This window comes from Electrophorus electricus, chromosome 4, assembly GCF_041902795.1.
Source record: "Electrophorus electricus isolate QZ-2024a chromosome 4, ASM4190279v1, whole genome shotgun sequence".
Lineage (NCBI taxonomy): Eukaryota > Metazoa > Chordata > Actinopteri > Gymnotiformes > Gymnotidae > Electrophorus > Electrophorus electricus.
In genome coordinates this window covers 39,492,235-39,516,728 of record NC_137500.1, presented here as the reverse complement: position 1 = coordinate 39,516,728, position 24,494 = coordinate 39,492,235, and the positions used below count along the sequence as shown (strand labels likewise).

The 24,494-nt window shown below is 45.9% G+C and overlaps 2 protein-coding genes across 22 annotated transcripts in view; both read left to right on the top strand.

The window, feature by feature from the left end:
- Positions 1–18,672, top strand: part of mycbp2 (MYC binding protein 2) — a 66,794-nt gene extending 48,122 nt beyond the window's left edge. For 10 of the 17 annotated variants that reach the window (XM_035521247.2, XM_035521228.2, XM_035521238.2 and 7 more), the window contains 31 exons: positions 1,066–1,191; positions 4,099–4,263; positions 6,038–6,136; positions 6,664–8,262; positions 8,367–8,536; positions 8,663–8,907; positions 9,028–9,195; positions 9,315–9,472; positions 9,562–9,761; positions 9,871–10,020; positions 10,140–10,300; positions 10,386–10,542; positions 10,848–11,072; positions 11,178–11,243; positions 11,515–11,754; positions 11,872–11,961; positions 12,106–12,186; positions 12,274–12,540; positions 13,334–13,617; positions 13,781–13,877; positions 14,006–14,125; positions 14,492–14,593; positions 14,709–14,837; positions 15,015–15,147; positions 15,277–15,380; positions 15,520–15,708; positions 15,816–15,923; positions 16,058–16,267; positions 16,815–16,922; positions 17,192–17,357; positions 17,499–18,672. In XM_035521247.2, the coding sequence (XP_035377140.1) occupies positions 1,066–1,191; positions 4,099–4,263; positions 6,038–6,136; positions 6,664–8,262; positions 8,367–8,536; positions 8,663–8,907; positions 9,028–9,195; positions 9,315–9,472; positions 9,562–9,761; positions 9,871–10,020; positions 10,140–10,300; positions 10,386–10,542; positions 10,848–11,072; positions 11,178–11,243; positions 11,515–11,754; positions 11,872–11,961; positions 12,106–12,186; positions 12,274–12,540; positions 13,334–13,617; positions 13,781–13,877; positions 14,006–14,125; positions 14,492–14,593; positions 14,709–14,837; positions 15,015–15,147; positions 15,277–15,380; positions 15,520–15,708; positions 15,816–15,923; positions 16,058–16,267; positions 16,815–16,922; positions 17,192–17,357; positions 17,499–17,614 (6,233 nt within the window). In that variant the 3' untranslated portion in view covers positions 17,615–18,672. The remainder of the gene's footprint in view (positions 1–1,065; positions 1,192–4,098; positions 4,264–6,037; positions 6,137–6,663; positions 8,263–8,366; positions 8,537–8,662; positions 8,908–9,027; positions 9,196–9,314; positions 9,473–9,561; positions 9,762–9,870; positions 10,021–10,139; positions 10,301–10,385; positions 10,543–10,847; positions 11,073–11,177; positions 11,244–11,514; positions 11,755–11,871; positions 11,962–12,105; positions 12,187–12,273; positions 12,541–13,333; positions 13,618–13,780; positions 13,878–14,005; positions 14,126–14,491; positions 14,594–14,708; positions 14,838–15,014; positions 15,148–15,276; positions 15,381–15,519; positions 15,709–15,815; positions 15,924–16,057; positions 16,268–16,814; positions 16,923–17,191; positions 17,358–17,498) is intronic. The other 7 variants (XM_035521275.2, XM_035521259.2, XM_081713727.1 and 4 more) reach the window with 6 other exon arrangements.
- Positions 18,673–18,774: 102 nt separating this feature from the next.
- On the top strand, positions 18,775–24,111 carry fbxl3a (F-box and leucine-rich repeat protein 3a). Of its 5 annotated transcripts, XM_027012625.3 has the most exons (6): positions 18,775–18,962; positions 19,432–19,792; positions 21,632–21,754; positions 21,892–22,063; positions 22,585–23,221; positions 23,666–24,111. In XM_027012625.3, coding segments are annotated over exons 2-6 (1,293 nt in total). In that variant the 5' UTR covers positions 18,775–18,962; position 19,432; the 3' UTR covers positions 23,667–24,111. The 5 variants fall into 5 exon arrangements, with proteins under 5 accessions (XP_026868426.2, XP_081569857.1, XP_026868427.2 ...); XM_081713731.1 differs by having other exon boundaries at positions 18,775–18,929; positions 22,585–24,111; XM_027012626.3 differs by having other exon boundaries at positions 21,955–22,063; positions 22,585–24,111.
- Positions 24,112–24,494: the final 383 nt, after the last annotated feature.

Below are 24,494 nucleotides of genomic sequence, written 5' to 3'. Positions count from 1 at the left end.
AAACCCGCCCCTCGCTACCTCGGGCCATTCAAGGTTCTTCGCCGCGTAAACCCTGTTTATCACCTTGCCCTTCCCTTGTCGTTGTGGATCCACCCCACTTTCCATGTGTCTCGCCTTTAGGCCCATATTGTGTTCAGTGGGCCCCTCCGACCTGCCAGCTCCACACATGGTGGACGGTGCACCGGCGTACAAGGTCAAGCGTCTCTTGGACGTTCGGCAGGTTCATGGTGGAGTCCAGTATTTGATGGACTGGACGGGGGTGGGGGGGGGTACTGTAAGGGTTGGCAACCAGTCACTCAGGGGTCTTTGCTAAAGTTTTGAGCCAAGCTCCTAGCCACTAACTTCAGGTATTGAGGTCTGTGAGCCCTTGTGCTTCACTTCATTTCTTCCCTGCGAGGGTGTCGGTGTTTTTACATGTCATTTTGCTTTTGTTTTACCTGATCCAAGATCTAACTGTTCTGCACACGGGCCCACCATCATTAGAGCGTGATTGCTCACCCAGTAGGCTGTCGGTATCATCACCTGGGTTTGAGCCCAGTACAGCTTGAATCAGTACAGCAAACTTAGTGTTTCTGTCTTTACAGCTGAATTGATGGATTCCTATGGGAGGATAGAGGGATGAATAACGAATGAGTGTAGAATAAAGAATGAGAGCAATTTGAAAAATTGTCACCCGAGCCTCTATGGAAAAAGAAGCTTTGGAGGAAGCCCACTTCCCTTCAAAAACATGCCATTTAACTGCATGTATATTCAAAATAACAGACCCTGCAGACAGAAAGCCATACTGAAATTTTTAGTTGCTGATTTTAGTATCAAGATGTAATGACAGTTTAGCTGAAATGTTCCTAGAATTGCTTACAGCAGCCCACTGAACCCAATGAAGTTTTGCATGTTCAATAAACATATCCTATATCACGTTTAACTTTGTATGTAAGATTCCAGCCGTGTCTGCTCAGGGTTTAGAGTCAACCACCCCATCCCCAGGCCACCTGGAGCATGCTGTGCTGAAAGTGTATGACGAGTATTTGTCATGTAGTCATTTATCTCTCGTCTGTGGTGTAACAGAGCAAGCAGTTGTGGAGCATGGCGCTCAGACTCCTCCCCCGAGCCCGTTCTCAGTGCAGGCGTTCAACAGGGCCGCGGGCTGCAGTGGGGCGCAAGGATTTGATTACGGCATCTCCAACAACAGAGGTATGTTTAGAGCAGAGAAGTGAGCAGATCTGCGTCTAGTTTGGTAGTTCCATTCAGTCTTTTCTCTCTCATGTTATTTCATGTCCATCTGCCATCTGTCCACATTGTCCTCTTAATATTTATAGTGTATATCAAATTAGAACATATTTAAAAATACAAGGAGTTTCTGACATCATTTGAAAGACCCTTTAAATAATTCACTACCATTTTTATTCTAGCCAGTACAGGCTCAGTTTTCCAGACTGTATTACTGTAAACTCTTGTCATTTTTCATCCTTGTCCCTGCATTTCATCAAGAAACGCTGGTGCGTTTCTCATCCTTGTGTAGAAGAACTGTTACACATCATTACGTAAATGTAGAACTGTGATCTGGGTGTTATACTTGCTTGTAGTAGCTTTTCTATATTTAATTATTGAGGATTTAGTGACTTACAAAGTTACTTCAGTTAAACAATTTTTTTTATAGTTGACTGTTGCAAAGCCTCTCTCTAATTTAGTAGTCATTTGATACTAAATATCTCTTGGGGTTTATTTTTATAATGCAAGTACATATGTGTGTAATAATAGACACAGTTATTACATCTATCTTCTATTTTTACTTTATTTTGAGTTATTCATAGGAGGAGACCAGGTGAGGGCGATATCTTATTTTACCAAAGGTATTTTATCTCCTTGAAATAAAGGCCACATCTGTGGGCACTTTGAGCTCTGTAATGGAATCAAGCTTGTCAGACTCTGTCCTCATCACTGGACACCTACGGTGTGTTAATGCAGGGAAAACTCAACGGGTTGGGTGTTTGCCAGTTGCGGCTTAGACAGATTTAACCTTTTCTGGTAGTTATTTATTAGCATCTATTTCTCAGCAAACCACGTGCTGCACACTTTGTTACTGTCAACCTTTCGCTGGCACTCCTGTTTTTATTTTTTTTTAAACAGAACCAGTCCATAAGCATTTACATGTACATTTTAAAATATAGACCAGTGTGCAGAGGTCAAGATCTTAAACCACTCATTGGCATTGTGTGCTGTGCAGCAACTCATAATCACCCTGATCACATGGAACGCACCCTCCACAAACCACCTCGTAGGTTCCAAGTCACGGCTGTGGTGGTCACGTGGAGTTCATAGAGGCAGTGACAAGTGTAACTACCATCGTTCATTCCTGCTGACCACCAGAGGTAGTTTCACAAATAGGATAAATAATAAACTGGTCAGAAAGACCAGAACTCATCTGGTTTGAAGCTGAGGTTCTCCCATAGGACTGAGTTCACAATGCAAGTACAGGCCATATTTATGAGAGAACACAGTTATGAGTAGCATGTGAAATAGCAGATGCTATAGGAATGACTTGAACCTGCAGAGATGGGGTGAAACGTGCCATCTTTCTCGGGAACCAAAAAAAAGAAACTCCTTGGAGAAAAATGAAACCCCTCAGAGAAAACTTCCACAGAGAGGTTTGGCCCGGTCCAAATCAACCATAGTTCTTAGACCCAGGTATAATGGAAGCCAGCTCTAGGATTGGAGCATGTAGTCTTCATGTCAATGATGGTAAAACCCATGAGTCTGGTGTCCGTGAAGCTCAGTGAGTGCTGATATTATAAAGCAGGTTACTGCTGTCCTCATGACTTGGGGCCTTGTTCCTATTCCCAGTGTTGTAGGAGTAGCAGAACCAAATGCAGAGGAAATGCTACATTTTTCTAAACTGTACGGCAGAGTTTATGGCTCATTAATAACAATATTAGATGTAGTTTGCAGTGAGTGGAATTAAACACGGCATAGGAAACCAGCAACCACAGAAATGTGAGGACTGGAAGATTGTATGTTGCAGGAAAAATATTAACCAAGTCTGTAAACCCAGAAATTAAATTGTTTCATACATGTCACTGAGTTTTTGCTTCGGTTTTGTCTTGACCTTTTGTACAGGTACACATGGTGAATAAAGTGGGGTTGTGTAGAATGACGTTTCTGTCGTGAAGGGTCTTATAAAATATCATGCCATACATTCCACTCCTGCTGCTTGCCAGGCTGCCATTGTAAATAAGAATATGTTCAAATTAAAGATGAAAAAAACAAACTCTTGTTTTATTGTGATTACACAATATATTTTAGGAGGAAAAAGTTCATCTGGCATTTTTTTATAAACTGTTTACAACACAGACAGTTCTCTTCTCTTTCTTGAATACTTGCTGTATCTTTTTCACTGTGTTGTGCATGCTCATGAGTTCACTCTGTGTCATGGCTATCATCATCGTCATGTCAGGCCATCACTGTGTGCATGGGCAGGACTGTGTGTGCGCTGCTCTGTGGTCTGTCCAAGTGTTTCCCCGCTGGCTTTCTCAGTGGAGGATGTGACCTGAGGCCGGACTCTTTGTTCCTTTGTTCATTGCTGCTGAGTGGTGCTGCCATTCAACCTTGCTGAGAAGCATATGGTGTCTTATGGGCTCTTCATCACTACCCTGCACTCAAAGCATTCAGTCACAATTAGAGGTTTGAGGCTGGTACTACACTTAAACTTTGCTGCTCTGGAGCGATTCCTTGCTTAAGAGTCATGCAGTTTTTTTTCTGAATGCAACTAGTCCTATTACTAAATTGTAATAAACAAACAGGAAAAAGAAACCCAGCCATTCATTTTAGTCACGTTGGAAGTGATGAAGATGAACAGTAAGGCGATGCTGACAGAGCCAGTGCCTTGTGTGTGGCCTGGTGCACGGCACCTCCTCTACCAGAGGGGTGTGGTTTTTGGAACCAGACCCAGCGCCCCCAGTTGTATAGTGTAGCTCGCCCGCTGGTGCCTCTGTACTGCCAGTGAGCGTGTTTGTGTGGGCTGTTGATCAGACCAGCGTTTGCTAAGCTTCCTACTGAGGATCGTAAAAAGCTGTAGTCTTCCCATTGTCTTCCACATTACAGGTGACCGGCTGAGTGCCATACTGAATTCCATTCAGTCTGGGCCATTCCTCCCAGCTCCCTCCGTATTTGAGCAGGCCGCCAAACCTCCCTCTTCCTTTGTCCACAGCCCTTTTGTGTTTGGACAGTCCCTTTCCCAGCAGCCTCAGCCTCAACCACAGCTTCTACGTAAGTCTGTCCATCTGTCCCACAGTGGCGGTGCTTTGCTTGCACAGGCGCTGTTCATACTTGTGTTCTCTTGTTTACGAGTGGAGTTTCTCCTGGTGGGTTTGTGCTGTGTTTTAGGCCTTAGGCCCCTGCTTTTCTGCCTGTACTCCCTCATATTCGCTTGCTTAGTTCCTCCTCCCCCCGTAGCCATTTAAATTAGTCCCTATGTAACACTTGTTACATTTCTGCTGCTGCTATAGCTGCTGGTATTGCAATTCTCATTTTATCCATATTTCTTATTACATCATGGTTTTATTTCATTTTTGTTTTGTCTCATTTATGACATTTGCTTTCATCTGTTACTCTTTATTTTACATGCAACTTTTAACAGGATGAAGTATTGGACTGAAACACTAAGAATTATTTTTAAACCACCATTTTATTAACTCTGTGTGTAAGGACATGTGCCATCATCCAGTGTGCAGTACTGCAGTGAAACTGCTGTTCGGTTTAAACAAGCGTGTGTGGGGATATTTTAGTCAGCTAGAATAGATTTAATTTGTATGTGCATGTGCGTCCATATTTAGAGCCAACAAGCTATTACAAGCTCATCCACAGTCCTGAGATCAAATGCCAGTCTGCCACCCCTCTTTGCTCAAGTGACTGCATTTTTTTTTCTCTCTGGCGCCTGTGCTTTCTTTCTTTCTGTATCTCTCTCTCTCTGTGTGTGTCTCTCTCTCTCTCTCTCTGTCTGTGTGTGTGTGTGTCTCTCTCTCTCTCTCTCTCTCTCTCTCTCTCTCTCTCTCTGTGTCTGTGTGTGTGTCTCTCTCTGTGTCTGTGTGTGTGTGTGTGTCTCTCTCTCTGTGTCTGTGTGTGTGTGTGTGTGTGTGTGTGTGTGTGTCTCTCTCTCTGTGTCTGTGTGTGTGTCTCTCTCTCTGTGTCTGTGTGTGTGTGTGTCTCTCTCTGTGTCTGTGTGTGTGTGTGTGTCTCTCTCTGTGTGTGTGTGTGTGTGTGTGTGTCTCTCTCTCTCTGTCTGTGTGTGTGTGTCTCTCTCTCTCTGTGTCTGTGTGTGTGTGTCTCTCTCTCTCTGTGTGTGTGTGTCTCTCTCTCTCTCTGTGTCTGTGTGTGTGTCTCTCTCTCTCTGTGTGTCTGTGTGTGTGTGTCTCTCTCTCTCTGTGTGTCTGTGTGTGTGTGTCTCTCTCTCTCTGTGTGTCTGTGTGTGTGTGTCTCTCTCTCTCTGTGTGTCTGTGTGTGTGTGTCTCTCTCTCTCTCTCTGTGTCTGTGTGTGTCTCTCTCTCTCTCTCTGTGTGTGTCTCTCTCTCTCTCTCTGTGTGTGTCTCTCTCTCTCTCTCTGTGTGTGTCTCTGTCTCTCTCTCTCTCTCTCTCTCTCTGTGTGTGTCTCTCTCTCTCTCTCTCTCTCTCTCTCTCTCTGTGTGTGTGTCTCTCTCTCTCTCTCTGTGTGTGTCTCTCTCTCTCTCTCTCTCTCTCTCTCTCTCTGTGTGTGTGTCTCTCTCTCTCTCTCTCTCTGTGTGTGTCTCTCTCTCTCTCTCTCTCTCTCTGTGTGTGTGTGTCTCTCTCTCTCTCTCTCTCTCTCTCTGTGTGTGTCTCTCTCTCTCTCTCTCTGTGTGTCTGTGTGTGTCTCTCTCTCTGTGTGTCTCTCTCTCTCTGTGTCTGTGTGTGTGTCTCTGTGTCTTCTCCCCTCCTTTTGGCCCCCTGTCCCCTCCTCTATCCTCCTCTGATGGTCTTTGATTTAGGCTGTGTTGCTTACTCTCCTTGCAACTGTTTTCCGCTGTAGATGCTTCATCCCGCAGCCTTGCTTCACGTGAGCGTGTGCACAAAAGCAGTGCGACTGGGCCTGGCACTGCTCTCTCATCTCTTGCTCTCAGACCAAAGGGTGGGTAATGCATGTCATCTCCTGGGAGTCCTGGGAGACTCCGTATTGGAATGGGCTTCGTCTCATCCACTGCTTCATGCTCTCTGTAGTTTTCCTATAGTCTGAGGACTGTATAGATCTTTAGATACTGCTGTGCTGAGAGGTACTGATAAAGTCCTTTGCCTCTGCCACGGTACTCTCTAATGACTATGTAAGAATTGCTATACATTATTCTAACTTAGAATCAAAGTCTCAAAGACTCAGAGAGGTTTCTTTTGAATGAATGAACTGAAAGGTTAACCCGTCTTTCGCTGGGTCCTTTGTCATTTTACTTTCATTCCAGTTTTTTTTCATTCTTTTTGTCCATATTTTTTTGTTTTCTTCCCCCCCTTTTAAATTTTGTCATATTTTGTTTTAATGTAGTTTACGATTTATTTTCTCCTCCAGCAAATTAAATGTAAAAATCTCTGAAAAATATCTTTGTGGGATACCTTTCAGTATAAGCTAACAGTATACTTTGCTAATCCCTGGTGTGTTATGACATTTAGGTGAGAGAGGAAATGTGGCAGCTCAGTCCATCTCGCCCGCGAGCCGCTCGCCTAAACTCGACAGCCGCGCCAGTCGCACAGCAGACCAGGCCAAGATCAAGACCATCGATAGCCTGTCTGCCAACGAGGCCCTCATCCTCAAATCAGACACGGGCAAGCTGCGTTCCGACTCCCACAGCCGCTCTCATTCCCCCAACCACAACACCTTGCAGGCCCTGAAAGCCGATGGCAGAACCTCAGGCCTCCGGGCCGAGTCGCCCAACCCGGGCTCACGGTCATCATCACCCAAACAGAAGACGCTTACCTCAGGAAGGTCCAGCCCCTCCAACTCTACTTCCCCCCGCTCCTCCTCCCCACATGACAAGAACCTGCCGCTGAAAGTCAGTCCCTCCTCAAAGGCTCGTCTAGACCCTCCCCGCGAGAGATCGAAGTCTGACTCCTACACCCTGGACCCGGACACTCTGAGAAAGAAAAAGGTGCCCCTGACAGAGCCACTGAGAGGCAGGTCTACTTCACCCAAACCGAAACTCCCGCCCAAAGAGGGCAAGTCAGGCAGCAGTAGCGAGAACCGCACGCCATCCCCCCATGTGGTCCAGGAGAACCTTCACAGTGAGGTGGTGGAGGTGTGCAGCTCCAGTGCCCTGCTGTCCAACAGTGAAGCCGGTGACGAAAACGGCATGCTGCGGAACGCCGAGGAGGGCTCCTCCAAAGTGCATTTCAGCATCGGAAAGGCTCCGGTCAAGGAAGAATCGGAAAGCCGTTCATCACCCAAGGTCAGCCGCAAGACATCCAGTAGGCACGTGCGCCCTAAAAAGGACAAATCGGGACCTCTCTTTAAAGGTGAGAATGTCCGTCTCACTGAGCCTGCCAAGCAGGCCATGTCACCCTCTGTGGCAGAGTGTGCCCGTGCAGTCTTCGCTGCCTTCCTGTGGCACGAGGGCATTGTGCATGATGCCATGGCCTGCTCCTCCTTCCTGAAATTCAACCCTGAGCTGACCAAAGAGCACGCACCCATTCGCAGCTCGCTCAGCTGCCAGCAGGGCCTGGATGAGAAGGAGAGCAAGGTGAAGAACCGCCACTCACTGGAGATCTCCTCCGCTCTCAACATGTTCAATATCTCGCCTCATGGACCTGACATCTCCAAAATGGGCAGTATCAACAAAAACAAGGTTCTATCCATGCTTAAAGAGCCTCCACTGCCTGAGAAGTGTGAGGATGGGAAAGGTGAGCCCGTCTGCTACGAGATGTCCAGCCACTCGTCCATAAGGTCCAAGTCTCTCCTGCCCCTCACTCTCCAACACCTGGTAGCATTTTGGGAAGACATTTCCATGGCAACCATCAAAGCTGCCACGCAGAATATGATCTTCCCAAGCCCTGGTTCCAGTGCCATCCTGAAAAAGAAGGAGAGCGAGAAGGACAACAAGAAGGCCAAGAAGGAGAAGAAGAAGAAGGAGAAGGCAGAGGTGCGCCCCAGGGGGAACCTGTTTGGGGAGATGGCTCAGCTGGCAATGGGAGGCCCAGAGAAAGACACGATCTGTGAACTATGTGGAGAGTCTCATCCATATCCTGTCACCTACCACATGAGGCAAGCCCATCCAGGTACAGCAACATCTGATTTGTAATGTAGTGTAGAATTTCATTCTGTTTTTGAAAGCGATCAGTTGAGGTGTGGTTTGTTATGAATGTGCCTTGTGCTCTTTCAGGGTGTGGCCGTTACGCTGGAGGTCAAGGCTATAACAGTATCGGCCACTTCTGTGGAGGGTGGGCAGGAAACTGTGGAGACGGAGGTATAGGAGGAAGCACCTGGTATTTGGTTTGTGACCGCTGCAGGGAAAAGTACCTGAGAGAGAAACAGACGGCGGCCAGGGAAAAGGTGTGGCCACACACACACACACACACACTCCTGTTGCAAAATTCAGAAGTGTTTTCGTTAGTTCTAATTGCTAGAGCTGTCAGTATTAATGGGCAGAGATTCCACTTTCTTTTCTGTTTGATTCAGGTGAAACAGTCTAGGAAGAAACCTCTGCAGGTGAAAACCCCTCGGGCCCTGCCAACTATGGAGGCTCACCAGGTGATCCGTGCCAATGCCCTGTTCCTGCTGTCCCTGAGCAGTGCAGCGGAGCCCAGCCTGCTCTGCCACCACCCACCCAAACCCTTCCACGCCCACCTGCCCAGCCTCAAAGAAGGAGTTTCTGAAGAGATGCCCAACAAAATCGGCTGTCTGTATCTGCAGACTCTGGCTCGGTACGTACGTCACCACTGGAGCTTATAACATTTGCTGAAAACAAAACGTAACGTCCGTAGATGTTTTTCACTGCCATTGTATCAAACGTTGATGTGAATCATTGGGATTCTCTGTTTCAGGCAACACACTGAGAATTTTGGAGGCTATCAGGATGAAAACCTGTTTCAGGATGAGATGCGCTACCTGAGATCCACGTCAGTGCCTGCTCCATACATCTCCGTCACACCGGACGCTTGCCCTAATGTCTTTGAAGAGCCGGAGAGTAACATGAAGTCCATGCCACCTAGGTACCTGCCTGGCTTTTTGCACTGCTCTAACTGGGAAATCTGGAGTCGTGGTGGTTTTATTCGGTGATGCAGAGATGAGCTTTTGAATGCTGTTCTCCCCTCACCCCATGCTGTGGTAGTCTGGAGACTAGCCCCATCACGGACAGCGACACAGCCAAGCGGACGGTGTTCCAGCGCTCTTACTCCGTGGTGGCCTCTGAGTATGACAAACAGCACTCAGCCTCTCCTGCACGGGTGAAGGCGGTCCCCAGACGTCGGGTACACAGTGGCGATGCGGGTGCGTTCCACTCTGCTTGCGGTTGATAACTGTGACGGTGAGTCGCGATGCATTTGTGTGTCGTCTGCTTCACGTTCTTCTCCCTATAGAGGTGGGCTCCTCCCTGCTTCGGCACCCCTCCCCCGAGCTGTCCCGCCTCATCTCGGCTCACGGCTCCCTCAGTAAAGGAGAGAGGAACTTCCAGTGGCCTGTGCTCGCCTTTGTCATCCAACACCACGATCTGGATGGCCTGGAGGTGGCCATGAAGCATGCTCTGCGCAAATCAGCCTGCAGGGTGTTCGCCATGGAGGTCTGTGATGAGCACTTGCTACAACCACACCCCTCTTAAATGTGACATGTCCGCACTTTTACGAATGCTGAGTAATCGCATATCTGTGAATCTCTGCTGTCCCGGTTAGGCGTTTAACTGGCTGCTGTGCAACGTGATTCAGACCACGTCCCTCCATGATATTCTCTGGCACTTCGTGGCATCACTCACTCCGTCTCCCTGTGAGCCGGAGGAAGAGGAGGACGAAGAAAACAAAGGAAACAAAGAGATTGTGGAGCAGGTGAGTCTTCAGATGCTCTTCAGACACTCCGGAAATTTCATTGGCACGTTGGTCATTTTTGCCAGCGTGGAGCTGGAGTGGCCCACCTTTCAAATGCCTCTTGATTTGCTGTCTTGCAGGAAAAAGATTTGGGGGTGTGTGAGCATCCGCTGTCTGATATAGTCATCGCCGGGGAGGCGGCACGCCCCCTCCCCCACACATTCCACAGACTCCTACAGACCATCTCTGACCTCATGATGTCACTTCCCGGCGGGAGCTCCCTCCAGCAGATGGCCCTCAGGTAACCGATCTCCTGCTAAATACTGCCCACTACAGTTAACCAGGTGTTTGAAATGTGTTGTGAAACTACAATCTGTTTATGCCAGGTGCTGGAGCCTCAAATTTAAACAGTCGGACCATCAGTTTCTGCACCAGAGTAACGTGTTCCATCACATCAACAACATCCTGTCCAAGTCGGACGACGGGGACAGTGAGGAGAGCTTTAGCATCAGTGTGCAATCAGGATACGAGGCCATCAGCCAGGTTAGAGCTCAACTGTTTTGTGCGACGGCTTCAGCATGTTCACAAGCTCCCCACCTGTTAAGTACTTCGTATTAATTAAGACTTTTACAAACATTTGAAAACAGAATACAAATGATTCATTTAAAACAGTCAGTCAACAATCTGTATGTAATGTTGTCTCATTTATACTGGTAACATTTAGTGTTTAGGGGTCCATAAAAATATAACTCACTAAATGTAAAAGAATAGACAGAAAGACCCAAGTAGTAATTGAATTATAATGGACTAATTGCTGTGCACGTTTGAACACATTTCTGTGAAAGCAGGAGCTCTGCATGGTAACGTGTTTGAAGGACTTGACCAGTGTGGTGGACCTAAAGACCTCCAGCCGTCCAGCTATGATTGGCAGCCTGACGGATGGCTCGACAGAGACGTTCTGGGAGTCTGGAGACGAGGACAAGAACAAGACTAAGAGCATCACCATCAGCTGTGTGAAAGGCATCAATGCCTTATATGTGTCTGTCCACGTGGACAACTCCCGTGACCTTGGGGTGAGTTTGACGGGTGCATCGTCACATTTTCAGTTTGTCAATAATACAATAACAGAGCTGTTTTTCAAAACTTGTCACTGTTCTTTTTTTTTTCTGATCCATTAGAACAAGGTGACTTCAATGACATTCCTCTGTGGAAAGGCTGTGGAAGACCTGTGCAGGATCAAACAAGTGAGTCAGACACCTGCATACAGCACCTTGATGTATTGACCTGCAAGGTGACATTACACATTGTTAAACAAAATGTTTAAAGCTCAGAACTAAAGCAGTGTGTTCACAGCCGTATGGCTCTGCTGACATTTTCAGAGCTTCATAGCAAAAACTGATCAGTCAGCACCAAAACTGTTCAGATCGTGTCTGCATCCTTCAAGCCAGTATGGGTATGTCGATCATGAGGCCAGCTTCTGTTGATCTCTAAGGCCTTTTTACTCTTTTGTGTCAGATGGACCTGGACTCGAGGCACATGGGCTGGGTGACCAGTGAGCTGCCTGGAGGGGACCACCACGTGGTTAAGATTGAGATGAAGGGCCCCGAGAACACCCTCAGGGTGAGGCAGGTGAAGGTGCTGGGCTGGAAGGAGGGTGAAAGCATCAAGATAGCCGGGCAGATCTCTGCCAGCGTGGCCCAGCAGAAGAACTGTGAAGCGGAGACCCTGCGAGTGTTTCGTCTCATCACCTCACAGGTCACTGGTCCCGTGCTCTCACGTGTAGCTCTTCATACCCACTGAGTTCACACTGAGTCTGCACTGTGCATATTTAGACCAGAGCGAAAAGTAGTGAATCCTCTGATGCTTTTATAGGTGTTTGGGAAGCTGATCTGTGGGGATGCGGAACCTACTCCAGAACAGGAGGAAAAAAACCTGCTGTCATCTCCAGAGGGTGAAGACAAGGTCAGCACCAATTCCCCATCCACACAGGGCAACTCGCGCACAGCAATGTTACATGAAGACTGTGTTCAACTTAGGATGCAGTTGAATAGCTGTGAGCATCCTTGTGTTAAAGATTTCTTGCCGTTGTATCTGGTTTCTGCTCAGGCTCCGTCTGACGCTGACCTGAAAGAACACATGGTTGGCATCATCTTCAGTAGGAGCAAGCTCACTAATCTTCAGAAACAGGTACAACATAAGGCAGTGGTAGAGTGTTATGCCACATAATCCGAAAAACGTCTCCTCCACCGTTCCATCTCTCTCGTTTGTTCTCAGGTGTGTGCCCACATTGTGCAAGCCATTCGCATGGAGGCTACACGTGTGCGAGAGGAGTGGGAGCACGCCATCTCCAGTAAAGAGAACGCCAACTCGCAGCCCAGCGATGATGACACCTCCTCGGATGCGTACTGCTTTGAGCTGCTGTCCATGGTTCTGGCTCTGAGTGGATCCAACGTGGGCCGGCAGTACTTGGCTCAGCAGCTCACCCTACTTCAGGATCTCTTCTCTCTCCTCCACACAGCCTCACCGCGTGTCCAGAGACAGGTCTGTCTGTCTGTCTGTCTGTCTGTCTGTCTGTGTGTGTGTCTGTCTGTCTGTGTGTGTGTCTGTCTGTGTGTGTGTCTGTCTGTCTGTGTGTGTGTCTGTCTGTCTGTGTGTGTGTCTGTCTGTGTGTGTGTCTGTCTGTGTGTGTGTCTCTGTGTGTGTGTCTGTCTGTGTGTGTGTCTGTCTGTGTGTGTGTCTGTCTGTGTGTGTGTCTGTGTGTGTGTGTGTCTGTGTGTGTGTCTGTCTGTGTGTGTGTCTGTCTGTCTGTGTGTGTGTCTGTGTCTGTCTGTGTGTTTTTGTGTGTCTGTGTGTTTTTGTGTGTCTGTGTGTTTTTGTGTGTCTGTGTGTTTTTGTGTGTCTGTGTGTTTTTGTCTGTCTGTGTGTGTGTGTCTGTCTGTGTGTGTGTGTCTGTCTGTGTGTGTGTGTCTGTCTGTCTGTGTGTGTGTCTGTGTGTCTCTGTCTGTGTGTCTCTGTCTGTCTGTGTGTGTGTCTGTCTGTGTGTGTGTCTGTGTGTTTTTGTGTCTGTCTGTGTGTGTGTCTGTCTGTGTGTGTGTCTGTGTGTTTTTGTCTGTCTGTGTGTGTGTGTCTGTCTGTGTGTGTGTGTCTGTCTGTGTGTGTGTGTCTGTCTGTGTGTGTGTCTGTGTGTGTGTGTCTGTGTGTGTGTGTCTGTGTGTGTGTGTCTCTGTCTGTGTGTGTGTCTCTGTCTGTCTGTGTGTCTCTGTCTGTCTGTGTGTCTGTCTGTGCGTGGTCACAGCCAGGCTGAGGAGTAATCGCTCTCCTGCTCTCCTCTCAGGTGACCTCTCTGCTCAGGCGCGTTCTCCCTGAGGTGACTCCAGTGCGGCTGGCCAGTGTAATCGGAGTAAAGGCTTTGCCACCAGCAGATATCAGTGACATCATCCACTCGACGGAGAAGGGAGACTGGAACAAGCTGGGCATCCTGGACATGTTCCTGGGCTGCATCGCCAAGGCGCTCACTGTCCAGCTGAAGGCCAAGGGCACCACCATAGTTGGCACAGCTGGCATGGCAGCGGGCAAAGGGGTGACAACAGTCACACTGCCCATGATTTTCAACTCAAGGTGAGCTTGCCTTTGATTCCAGCTGTAATCCTGAAAATTAGTTAAAAGATAAACTTCACTTTTGTAGAAATTGCGTCTGTCAGTGTTTAAGGATTTGGTTGTATCTTTAAAATTAAGATAATTTGTCACTTAATTCATTTTTTGTTTTGTTTTTTTCCTGCAGTTACATCCGTCGAGGGGAGAGTCACTGGTGGATGAAGGGCTCCACCCCTCCGCAGATTGCAGAGATCATCATTAAACTGGTTAAAGACATGGCTGCTGTTAGTAATGCGCTTTTTTACGCTTGTGCCTCAGCTACAAGCTGGGAGTTTGTCGAGAGTTTGTCGCAGGTCTAAAGTCCTGTCTTGGTGCCGAACAGCACTCACAAATCAGCTTCCCCCCTTTTCAGGGCCACCTCTCAGATGCCTGGTCTAGAGTGACCAAGAATGCCATTGCGGAGACCATTATAGCTCTCACTAAGATGGAGGACGAGCACCGTTCGCCTGTGCGCTGCATTGCTACCACGCGGGTATGACTCAGTTCTTCTGTTCCAGCCCAGTGCCTGCAGTTTAGGCAGCACTCTCCAGCAGAACTGGTCACGGAGCAGATAGGATGGAGCTCAGTACTCATGCTCACTGTAAAGCACATTCATCCTTGACAGCATGAATCTGAAAACAGACGTATATTTGACTGCAACAAATAAATGTAAAAATTGAAAATTAGACAGCTGTGTGAGTCACCCGGCGTGTTTGTACGTTTTTCTGTGCAAGTCAAAGCAAATAGTGTAATGTAACGTCTTGCCGAGCTCAGTTAGTCATTTGAATTACAGTGTTGTGGAGCTGCACATCTCTGGGTCTTTAAAATGTGCTAAATGTGCTGTATGATTTCTGCACAGCTTTGGCTGGCTCTAGCCTCTCTGTGCGTGCTGGACCAGGACCATGTGGACAGGCTGTCCTCAGGCCGCTGGATGGGCAAAGATGGGCAGCAGAAGCAGATGGTATAGCACAGCCCATATTAACACACCTCAGGGGTGCCATAAACGCACGATTACTTCACAGCCTTAGTGAGGGCGTGAATACTGGCTCTTTACCCACATTCATGTTTGCTCACAGCCCATGTGCGATAACCATGACGACGGGGAGACCGCTGCCATCATCTTGTGTAATGTTTGTGGGAATCTGTGCACCGACTGTGACCGGTTTCTCCACCTGCACCGCCGCACACGTTCTCACCAGAGACAGGTGTGCCACTTCTCACTCTAACCAGATATATACACAGTTCATCCACACTGACCAGAGACAGGTCTACTCCTCTATACAGACCAGAGACAGGTTAACAATAACCAGCATACATGAACCAGGCTCTGAAAGTGTTCTGATTAAGTCTAGAACAGGTGATCATACTTCTTTTGTTTCCAGGTGTTTAAGGAGGAAGAGGAGGCCATTAAGGTTGATCTGCATGAAGGCTGTGGCAGGACCAAACTCTTCTGGCTCATGGCACTGGCAGACTCCAAAACCATGAAGGCTATGGTGGAGTTCAGAGAGCACACAGGTAATGTGGCATCCTGGCCATGGAAATGATGATTATACCGTGCTGTATTGATTATATGCTGTATTCCTAGTAACTGGATTATTAATGGATGCTCTTTTGGCTGCCCTCCATGTGTCATGTGTCGCTCAGGTAAACCTGCGTCGAGCAGCTCAGAGGCCTGTCGCTTCTGTGGCACCAGGAATGGCACAGAGCTGTCCTCAGTAGGCAGTGTCTGCTCAGACCCAGACTGCCAGGTACAGAGACTTACACCTCTCAGAAGATGCGTGCTACGCTGCTCTCCTGTCGGAGGTTTCTTTCGGATCAAAACAGCGAAGGCACTCCCTCTATCTGTAACATGACCATAACGGTGCGTGTGCATGTGCGTGTGTACAGGAATATGCAAAACTGGCCTGCAGCAAAACGCACGCATGCGGTCACCCTTGTGGCGGGGTGAAGAATGAGGACTTGTGTCTGCCCTGCCTACATGGCTGTGACAAGACCACTGGCTGCCTGAAGCAGGACGCTGATGACATGTGCATGATCTGCTTCACTGAGGCTTTGTCTGCTGCCCCTGCCATTCAGGTATTCCACACATCTTCAATAACAGAAGAAGCATGTCCATAGCTAAAGGACCACCACATGTTTTTAAGCAGATTGTATTTGTGACCTGTATGTCTCTCCGTCCTCAGCTGGACTGCAGTCATGTGTTCCATCTCCAGTGCACACGCAGGGTTCTGGAGAACCGCTGGCTCGGGCCCCGGATAACCTTTGGGTTTATGTCCTGTCCAATCTGTAAGGTGTGTAATGTGGTGTGCACACAAACACAGGATCCCAGCACGACGAACAAATTGCCTCTGCTCAAGAACGTTCACTTACCTTGCCAACACTCCAAATTTCTTGATGTTTGTTTGATCTTTTGTTCAATTTTTAGAACAAAATTAACCATTTGGTGATCAAAGACCTGCTGGATCCTATTAAAGAGTTGTATGAGGATGTGAGGAGAAAAGCATTGATGAGACTGGAATATGAGGGCTTGCACAAGAGTGAGGCCATCACAACGCCTGGAGCTCGCTTTTACAACCACCCTGCTGGGTTCGCCATGAACAGATACGCTTACTATGTCTGCTACAAGTGCAAAAAGGTCAGCGCCACAGGAATCTACACATCCGGTCATATATCATTTCAAGTTTTAGTAGTAAATGTTTGACCTGGCCAGTATTTCATTATGGTTAATATATATATTTTTAATTCAATGATATGCCACTGTTAATCCATTTAACCCACAGATGATGAGAACAGAAAAATGAATTTGTGTAAGGACACACACGACCATTTTTGGGGAAGTTTTGTCCAGAAAGGTTATTCCAATAGCTGTTGCTTTCCACTTTTACTGCATCATGTGATTTCTTTTAGTTTATCATAAACTTGCATGAAATGCAGTGTAGGTCCTTTACAGACAAAATAGGGGAAAAAAACAGAAGTAAGGTACTTGAAACTGGGGTTTCATGCACATTATGAAACACAAAAGAACCTGGGGTTTACTTAGAAAAGGTTTTTGGAGAGCAGTTTCATTTTAGTTTGATTTTAGAGACAGCATTAATGCAATGAGGTAATCTCTCTCTAACTACGGAGCTGATCCCCCAGCTGTTTTGGGTCCCGAGTGTGAGTGTGAATGTTGCCTTTTGCAGGCCTATTTTGGGGGAGAGGCACGCTGTGATGCAGAAGGAGGCCAGGGCGATGACTACGACCCCAGTGAGCTCATCTGTGGAGCATGCTCAGATGTGTCCAGAGCACAGGTTAGTGGACCGGAATGATGTGCACTAAAACATGTTAATAAAAGGCATGATCTTGTGCTTATATGTGTGTATTAGTAGCATGTTACATATTAAAAGGCTTTTGTGTTCTTAAAGTGTATTTAGTAGCTTTTTCTCCAATAACAAGCAATTTTTGGTTTCCTGTTTAGTGCTATCTCATTGTTTTGAATTTTAGTGTTCTTGTAGGGACCAAGAAAATAAATTGCTGCTGTGAACATCATATATTGAGAGATATGTTTTCCTTTTTGCAGATGTGTTCCAAACATGGGACAGACTTCCTTGAGTACAAATGTCGCTACTGCTGTTCTGTTGCTGTCTTCTTTTGCTTTGGGACTACACACTTCTGCAACGCTTGCCACGATGACTTCCAGAGAATGACCAGTGTCCCCAAAGAAGAGCTGCCTCACTGTCCTGCAGGTAAAATTCAGTCTCTGTCACTTAAAAAGTCCTAATCAACAGAATATCATAATCTTACTTCAGATATCTGAAACATCCTCTCAGTACCTAAGACCCTTATCTATGATGTGCTAATATTGTTGTGCTTTCCTCTGCTGACAGGACCTAAGGGAAAACAGCTGGAGGGAAGTGAGTGTCCCCTGCATGTGGTGCATCCACCCACTGGGGAGGAGTTTGCACTGGGCTGTGGTGTGTGCAGAAATGCCCACACCTTCTAGGTCACATGCTTATCCAAGTCTCTCTCGGAGTCCCCTTTTTACCTGCTCTGCTGTAACTGCAGACTTCAGCTTAATTGTAACTGCAGACTTCAGCTTCTTGTCTGAAGCAGTTGCCCCAGGTGTCCGGCTTTGAGGAGGCAGTGATGAGCCACTCTGCTTTGGAGTTTGGTCTCTCAGTGGATGCTGAAGAAAGCAAAGGAAGAACATAGAAATATGAACAAACCTGTTTGCATGCGGCCGTTGTAACTCTCGGCTCCCATAAACGTTGCGCGCCACCCGATCACTGAAGTGTAACAATATGTAAACTGACTTTTCGTAATCCTGTACAGTATTCTCCACTGTTGAGTGCATCATGGTTTGGCAGAAAAGGTTCTGGTAAGATTATATAAGTGGACTGTCAATATTGTTAGGAGGAAAATAGTGTATGATTTATCTAATCTTGTATATAATAATAGTATCCAAATAGGTGTATTCAGATGTTGCTACCCTACACTTCAGTTTTGTTTGATATTCTTGATTTTGTTTTGAGCCAGAACTTTTAACGACGTGCAATACTGGGTGTGCCTCCTATCTTACAGCTGTAAACATATGGAATGTATGTCAATAAAGCCACTGTACATTTTTATACAGTGATACACGCTGTTGTGTTTCCCCCTGGCAAATATAACATCAGCTCTGTGCTCAGAAAACTTTGATGGGCTTGTGTCTGCCATGTCTGAGGGTTAATGTGAACCCTTTCAACTCCTCAATAATATAATGTGGTACAAAGCCGTTTTCTGTCTTTTTAAAAATATTTAAAAAAAAATATCAAAGGTGAGTTCTACCATTGTATTTTAAAAACAGAACATGAATTTTCGGGCCGGCGGCCAGTCTTCACACCAAAAAATAAAAAAATAAAAAATTAGAGATTGTGAAACTTTTCAGAAATGTGAGAATGTATGGAAGTGTGACAAACAGCTGCTGTAAAAGAGAAAACTGCTACTTGTAAATCTGCTCTGTATTCTCTGTGGTGGATAGAGGTGGATGGTAATAAAACAGATTCTCTGTTCTGCAAGGTGCATTGCTGAAGTGTCTCGTGTCTCTTTACCCGATGGAAGCGGCATGCGTTTGTGACGTCCCTCGTGACGGTGACGCGAGGAGGGACATTTGAATATCTCCCACAAGCCCTTGCGTCCTGTCACTAAACCATAACAGCGGCATTTGTGGAAAATCTGCAGCAGCGACTGAACTGGGACACTGGTGATAACGGGCGCTTAAAACGAGAAATAGTTTGATGTGCGTCTTACGTGTTGGAATGGTGTCAAGTTCTGCCTCAGTAAGATAAGATAATTCTGCTGCTCGCACACAGGTATTTGCGATGTGCCAACGGCCTCATTTGATTTGGTTAGTGGCCTACCTAACCTAGCTCATCTAACTACATACAATTAGCCAAACATCAATTAATCTATAGTCAGTTTAGACCGATAGCTATGTAACTACACAGTGGTGTATGTTTAGCAAGACCAACAGGGCGGCCTGTCATTTCTACAGAAATGCCAAGTGCCTGCAGTCTGGTAACCTAGCTAACCCTAGCCATGTTTGCTTGGCCAAGCCAGTTTGGCTCATGGGGGGAATATAACCAATCTGCAGTATTTTGGGGGGAAAGTCCTCAATCGTTGGTCAATTAGTGCCATTGTTGTCAGACATCAGCTGGTTAGCAGAACAAGTTACTTATTCAAAATGGGCAGGTCTTGTCAGCTCAACATAGGCTTTCATTGAGTTGTCTTGTGTTCATGACATGAAAAGATGTTTCGTGTCTTGTTCTTATTTCACTTAAGAATGAAAAGAAGATTGAGCAGCGACAAGGAGAACAGCAGCTCGTCCTGTGAGGAGCAGACGGAATTTTTCAAGAGAGTTTTACATCCTAGCGGGGACTCTGGCGACCAGGACTTCAGCTGGGCATGGCTACCCCAGGAAATACTGCTGCGTGTCCTACAGTGTTTGTCTCTCCTAGATAGAGCATTTGCTTCTCAGGTGTGCCGAGGCTGGAACCAGGCCTTTCATATGCCTGAACTCTGGAGATGCTTCGAGTTTGAGCTCAACCAACCTGCGAGCTCTTACCTAAAGGCGACACATCCTGATCTTATCAAGCAAATCATCCAAAGGCACGCCAGTCATTTACAGTATGTTAGTTTTAAGGTGAGGGGCTAGTTAGGAACATTTTGCTTTGCCATACCGTGAATACGCTGGTAGACTTGTGAAGGAAACAAGCAGCCCTGGTGTAAAGAAAATGGTTGGATCACAAATATAAAACTTTAAATGTTGAAAGTTGACAGTGCCTTAAAGGTTAATTGTATTGGCGAATGACATAAATAAATACTATATAGCTTAAGTACATTTCTCTTGAGGCTAGTTAATGAAGCCAGCAAGCTAGGTACATTTCATTTCAGTAAATGGCTAACATTAGCCAAAGTTATAAAGTTGTTTCTCTGACATGACTTATTAAATATTTTAGATCACTTTGATCAATAATGTACAAAATATATAGCTAGTGGCTACATTTAAATTAAAAAGTTCTAAAATAAAAACTACATGTATACCATATGGCCAGAAGTATGTAAACATTATCACACTTATGAAGTTATTGGACATTCCATTCTAAAACCATAGGTGTTTGTATGAAGCTAGCACCCTTTGTGGTTATAACAGCCTCTACTGTAAAAAGGTTTTCCACAAGATTTTGGTGCATGTGGGAATTTGTGCCTGTTCAGTACAAACAGCATTTGTGAGGTTAGGCACTGATGTTGGACAAGAAAGCTTGGCTTGCAACTGACATTCCAGTTCTTCCCAAAAGTGTTCAGTGCTGTTGAGATCAGAGCTCTGTGTAGGCCACTGGACTTCCTCCACACCACTCTCATCAAATAATTCTTTATTAAAGTCACTTTGTGCAGAGCAGTATGGCCATGCTGTTACAGGAGGGGGCCTACCCAAACCCTCCCACACAGTTGGAAGCATATCATTGTCTAAAATTGCTGTGGGGTCTGGCCAAGCCCTGAAAAACAGCTCCAGTTCTATTCCACCCAATGGTGGCATAGTGCATTCCAGTAGGTAGCGTTTGCTTGGCATCAGTGAACCAAGATTTGTCCACCAGACTTCTAGATAGTGAAGCATGATTAATCACTTGATACAACACATTTCCACTGCTCATGAGTCTAGTGGTGGCATGCTTTACCCCACTCCAGCTGACGCCTGGAATTGTACATCGAGATCTTAAGTTTGCATGCCATGGAAACCCATTTCATGAAGCACCCACCACAATTGTGATGATGTTGCTTCCAGAGTCCGTTTGAAATAGAATGGTAGAATAGAGGATACGTGACTTTGACATGCTACACACTTCAGCATGCAGCAGCCCCAAGCTAAGTTTCCATGGTCCTCTGCTTTGTGTTTGAGCTGCTTTTGCTCTTAGATGCTTCCATTTCACAGTAACAGCACAGCAGACGTTGCAGAGCTGAAATTTCACAATCTCACTTGTGGGAAAGGTGGTGTCCTATGACTGCCACATTTAAAGTTACCGAGCTCTTCGGTATGATCCATTATAATGCCTGTGTTTGTGTTTGGAGACTTGAGTGATGATGAGTGTGACTGAAATGCCTAAGAATGTCCACATACTTTTAACCATATAGTGGAGGTTGCATCTTATTTACTGAGTTATCCTTTCAATTCTCAAAGATTACTATTCAGAATCAGATGAAAGATCTTTTGTTCTCAACTAGCAAAGTTATTTCCACAGGGTATGGTCTACTCCACCATAGCTAGATACATTTTTTAAATTTATCTATTTCCAATGTTTGTGCGATTAGTCATGTACTCAGCACTTGTGAGCCTACTCTGTAAGCATTTAAAGGCATCAACTGTTTTTGTTATGCTGGTATACTCTTCCACCAAACAGATTTGTTGTCTTAACCGAACTCGTTGCTGTAGCCTGGTGGTGGTTTAGCTTGGGTTGCACTGTAATTGTGGAATGCACCTTTCCAGGTGGACAGCAGTACAGAATCTGCAGAGGCAGCATGTGACATCCTGTCTCAGCTGGTAAACTGCTCATTAAAGACACTTGGGCTCATCTCTACAGCACGGCCAAGCTTCATGGAGTTACCAAAGGTAGTAAAACCCCACAAAACGGTCATGTTATAAGGAGCCTGATGGGGCGGTGTGGGGTTGTATGAAAGATGGCTTGTTTGGAACCGCATGTGTGTGTTTTGTTTTTTGTTTTTTCTTCTTCTTCTTGATACCACCAGTCCCACTTCATTTCTGCGCTGACAGTGGTCTTTGTCAACTCAAAATCTCTGTCGTCTCTCAAGATTGATGACACACCAGTTGATGACCCATCACTTAAGGTCCTGGTGGCCAACAACAGTGACACTCTTAAACTTCTGAAGATGAGCAGCTGCCCACACGTCTCTCCTGCTGGTACGATGTACTGTTGCTCTCTGAATAGAATTGTATATCAGATTTAAATGATCTGAACTCTGGGTGTGGGGATATTTTTGGCATGAGATGGAACTGAATACCAGTAATCACTGTCATGCGCTAGGTTCTGTTTTTTATTATTGTGATTTATAAGTACGTCAGTGTTGGGAGTGTAGAACTGCAGGTCAATTTACATATCGCATAAGTATATTCATAGCCAAATCACCACTTCTACCATTTTCTCATAAATGTGTGCTGTGTGTTTGTGCCATTTGCTTGTGTTGTCAGTTTTAAAGAGATCTACTTGAACTTTCCATAATGAGTCAGGTAGTTATGCTTGATATTTAACACCCAGAAGTTCTCTATCAGCACCTTCTTGTACAGTGTCACTGAGGCGTCCCACTCAGTCATTATTAGGGTTATTAAGTTTGTATCTTCCCTGACCAAGATTCATAGTTAAATGTGCTGTACTTTCCTCTTAACATTTGGTGGTGGTGAGCGTTTGTCTCTGTTCTGTCTAGGCATATTGTGTGTGGCTGACCAGTGCCATGGCTTGAGGGAGCTGGCACTGAATTACCACTTGCTGAGCGATGAGCTCCTCCTTGCCCTGTCCTCGGAGAAGCACGTTCACCTGGAGCACCTTCGCATCGACGTGGTGAGTGAGAACCCAGGTCAACAGTTCCACACCATCAAGAAGAGCAGCTGGGAGGCCATGGTGCGCCACTCGCCCAAGTTCAGCCTGGTCATGTACTTCTTCCTCTACGAGGATGAGTTCGGGCCATTCTTCCGCAACGAAATCCCTGTCACGCACCTCTACTTCGGTCGCTCCGTCAGCAAGGACGTGCTTGGCCGTGTGGGCATGAACTGTCCTCGGCTCATCGAACTAGTGGTGTGCGCCAATGGCCTGCGGCCGCTGGACGAGGAGCTAATCCGTATCGCAGAACGCTGCAAGCACCTGTTGGCCATCGGCCTGGGAGAGTGCGAGGTCTCCTGCAGCGCCTTTGTGGAGTTTGTGAAGATGTGCGGCCGACGCCTCTCACAGCTCTCCATCATGGAGGAGGTACTCATTCCTGACCACAAATACAGCCTGGACGAGATCCACTGGGAGGTCTCCAAACATCTTGGCCGAGTCTGGTTCCCAGATATGATGCATACCTGGTAAAACGCTCATGGATCTATTGACACATCACATTAGTACAGGGTTAGCTTTAAACTTTAACTTTAAAAGCTGTCTGCATTTTTCCAACAGTGGGTGGAGCTATGGAGCAATTATTTGTATATATTTTTTAATTTCTCAGAGCCATTGAGTCATTAATTTTTCAATGCTATGCTGAAGGCACAGAGTACTAAATAACTGTGTTGACTGGAGACTGATATACAGCTATACATTATTCAGAAGCCCTTTTGCTCAGTAGAACCATTATTCCCTTAAAGCTGCAATTGGTAGGATTGATAGTGGACTTAAAATAGCTTGAAAATGCACAAATAAATGAAGCAGCAATAGGTCAAACAGAGATGTGGCTTACTCCGCATCAGGTCTGAATGCTTTCAGGTTCCCTAGCTAGCTGAAAAGCCACTCCAATGTTTATCATTTTTTCTCAGACTGAATGACACTCCATCAGATGCTCCTCCTGGCTTTGACTGGTTGTTTTGATTCGGATGCAGTGGATTCTTGCAAATGTTAGGAGGCCACAGAGGAGGAAGAGGGGCCTGGTTTGTGTATGTTTTTAATGGATTGTCTGTCATGTACTACTGTCAGGACATAATGACAGTTTCAGTAAATAGGAGTTATTTTTGTATGGGTTAACTGCTGCAGCTTTAATGGACAGAAACTTGTGTGGCTTTTGTGGACTTTATTTGATGCTGTTTTCTGTCTCTCTTACATCACTTTGGCACCCTAGGACTATACAGTTTTGACATTTTCTGCTTGGAGTGGCACTTTGTGTTACTGCTGAAACTCATCAAATAATGCATCCCATGGTCTACATGTTTTAAAATGATGTTTTGAAAAAGCATTAAATTTAATGCTTGAAAAAGCATTAAAAAGATGTGTTCTGTGTTCACTATTGTAGGTAAAATTTTTTGCAGGAATAGGAATTAACTGAGACTACATTTATATTTTAGTCTAATTTAGATAATACAAGTTCGGTCTTGTTTAACAGGTGCAGGAAGAATGTTGCAGGAAAGACATTTGGGCCTTTTCACAGTTAGTCTCTATGAAGGTGGTCTTATTTTGTAGATCATTTACATTTCTTATCCTAAGTTAAATGGAAGTCTTCCTACTAGAACAATTAGTTGTGGTTGCATTTGTACAAATATATGTACAATTAATATAATAAATACAAAGTTGTACAGTTGGGGATGTCGTTCCTAAATCCCCAGTCAGCTAGTTGTTAAGTTAAACATTCAAATATAAAATGAAGACTTCAGA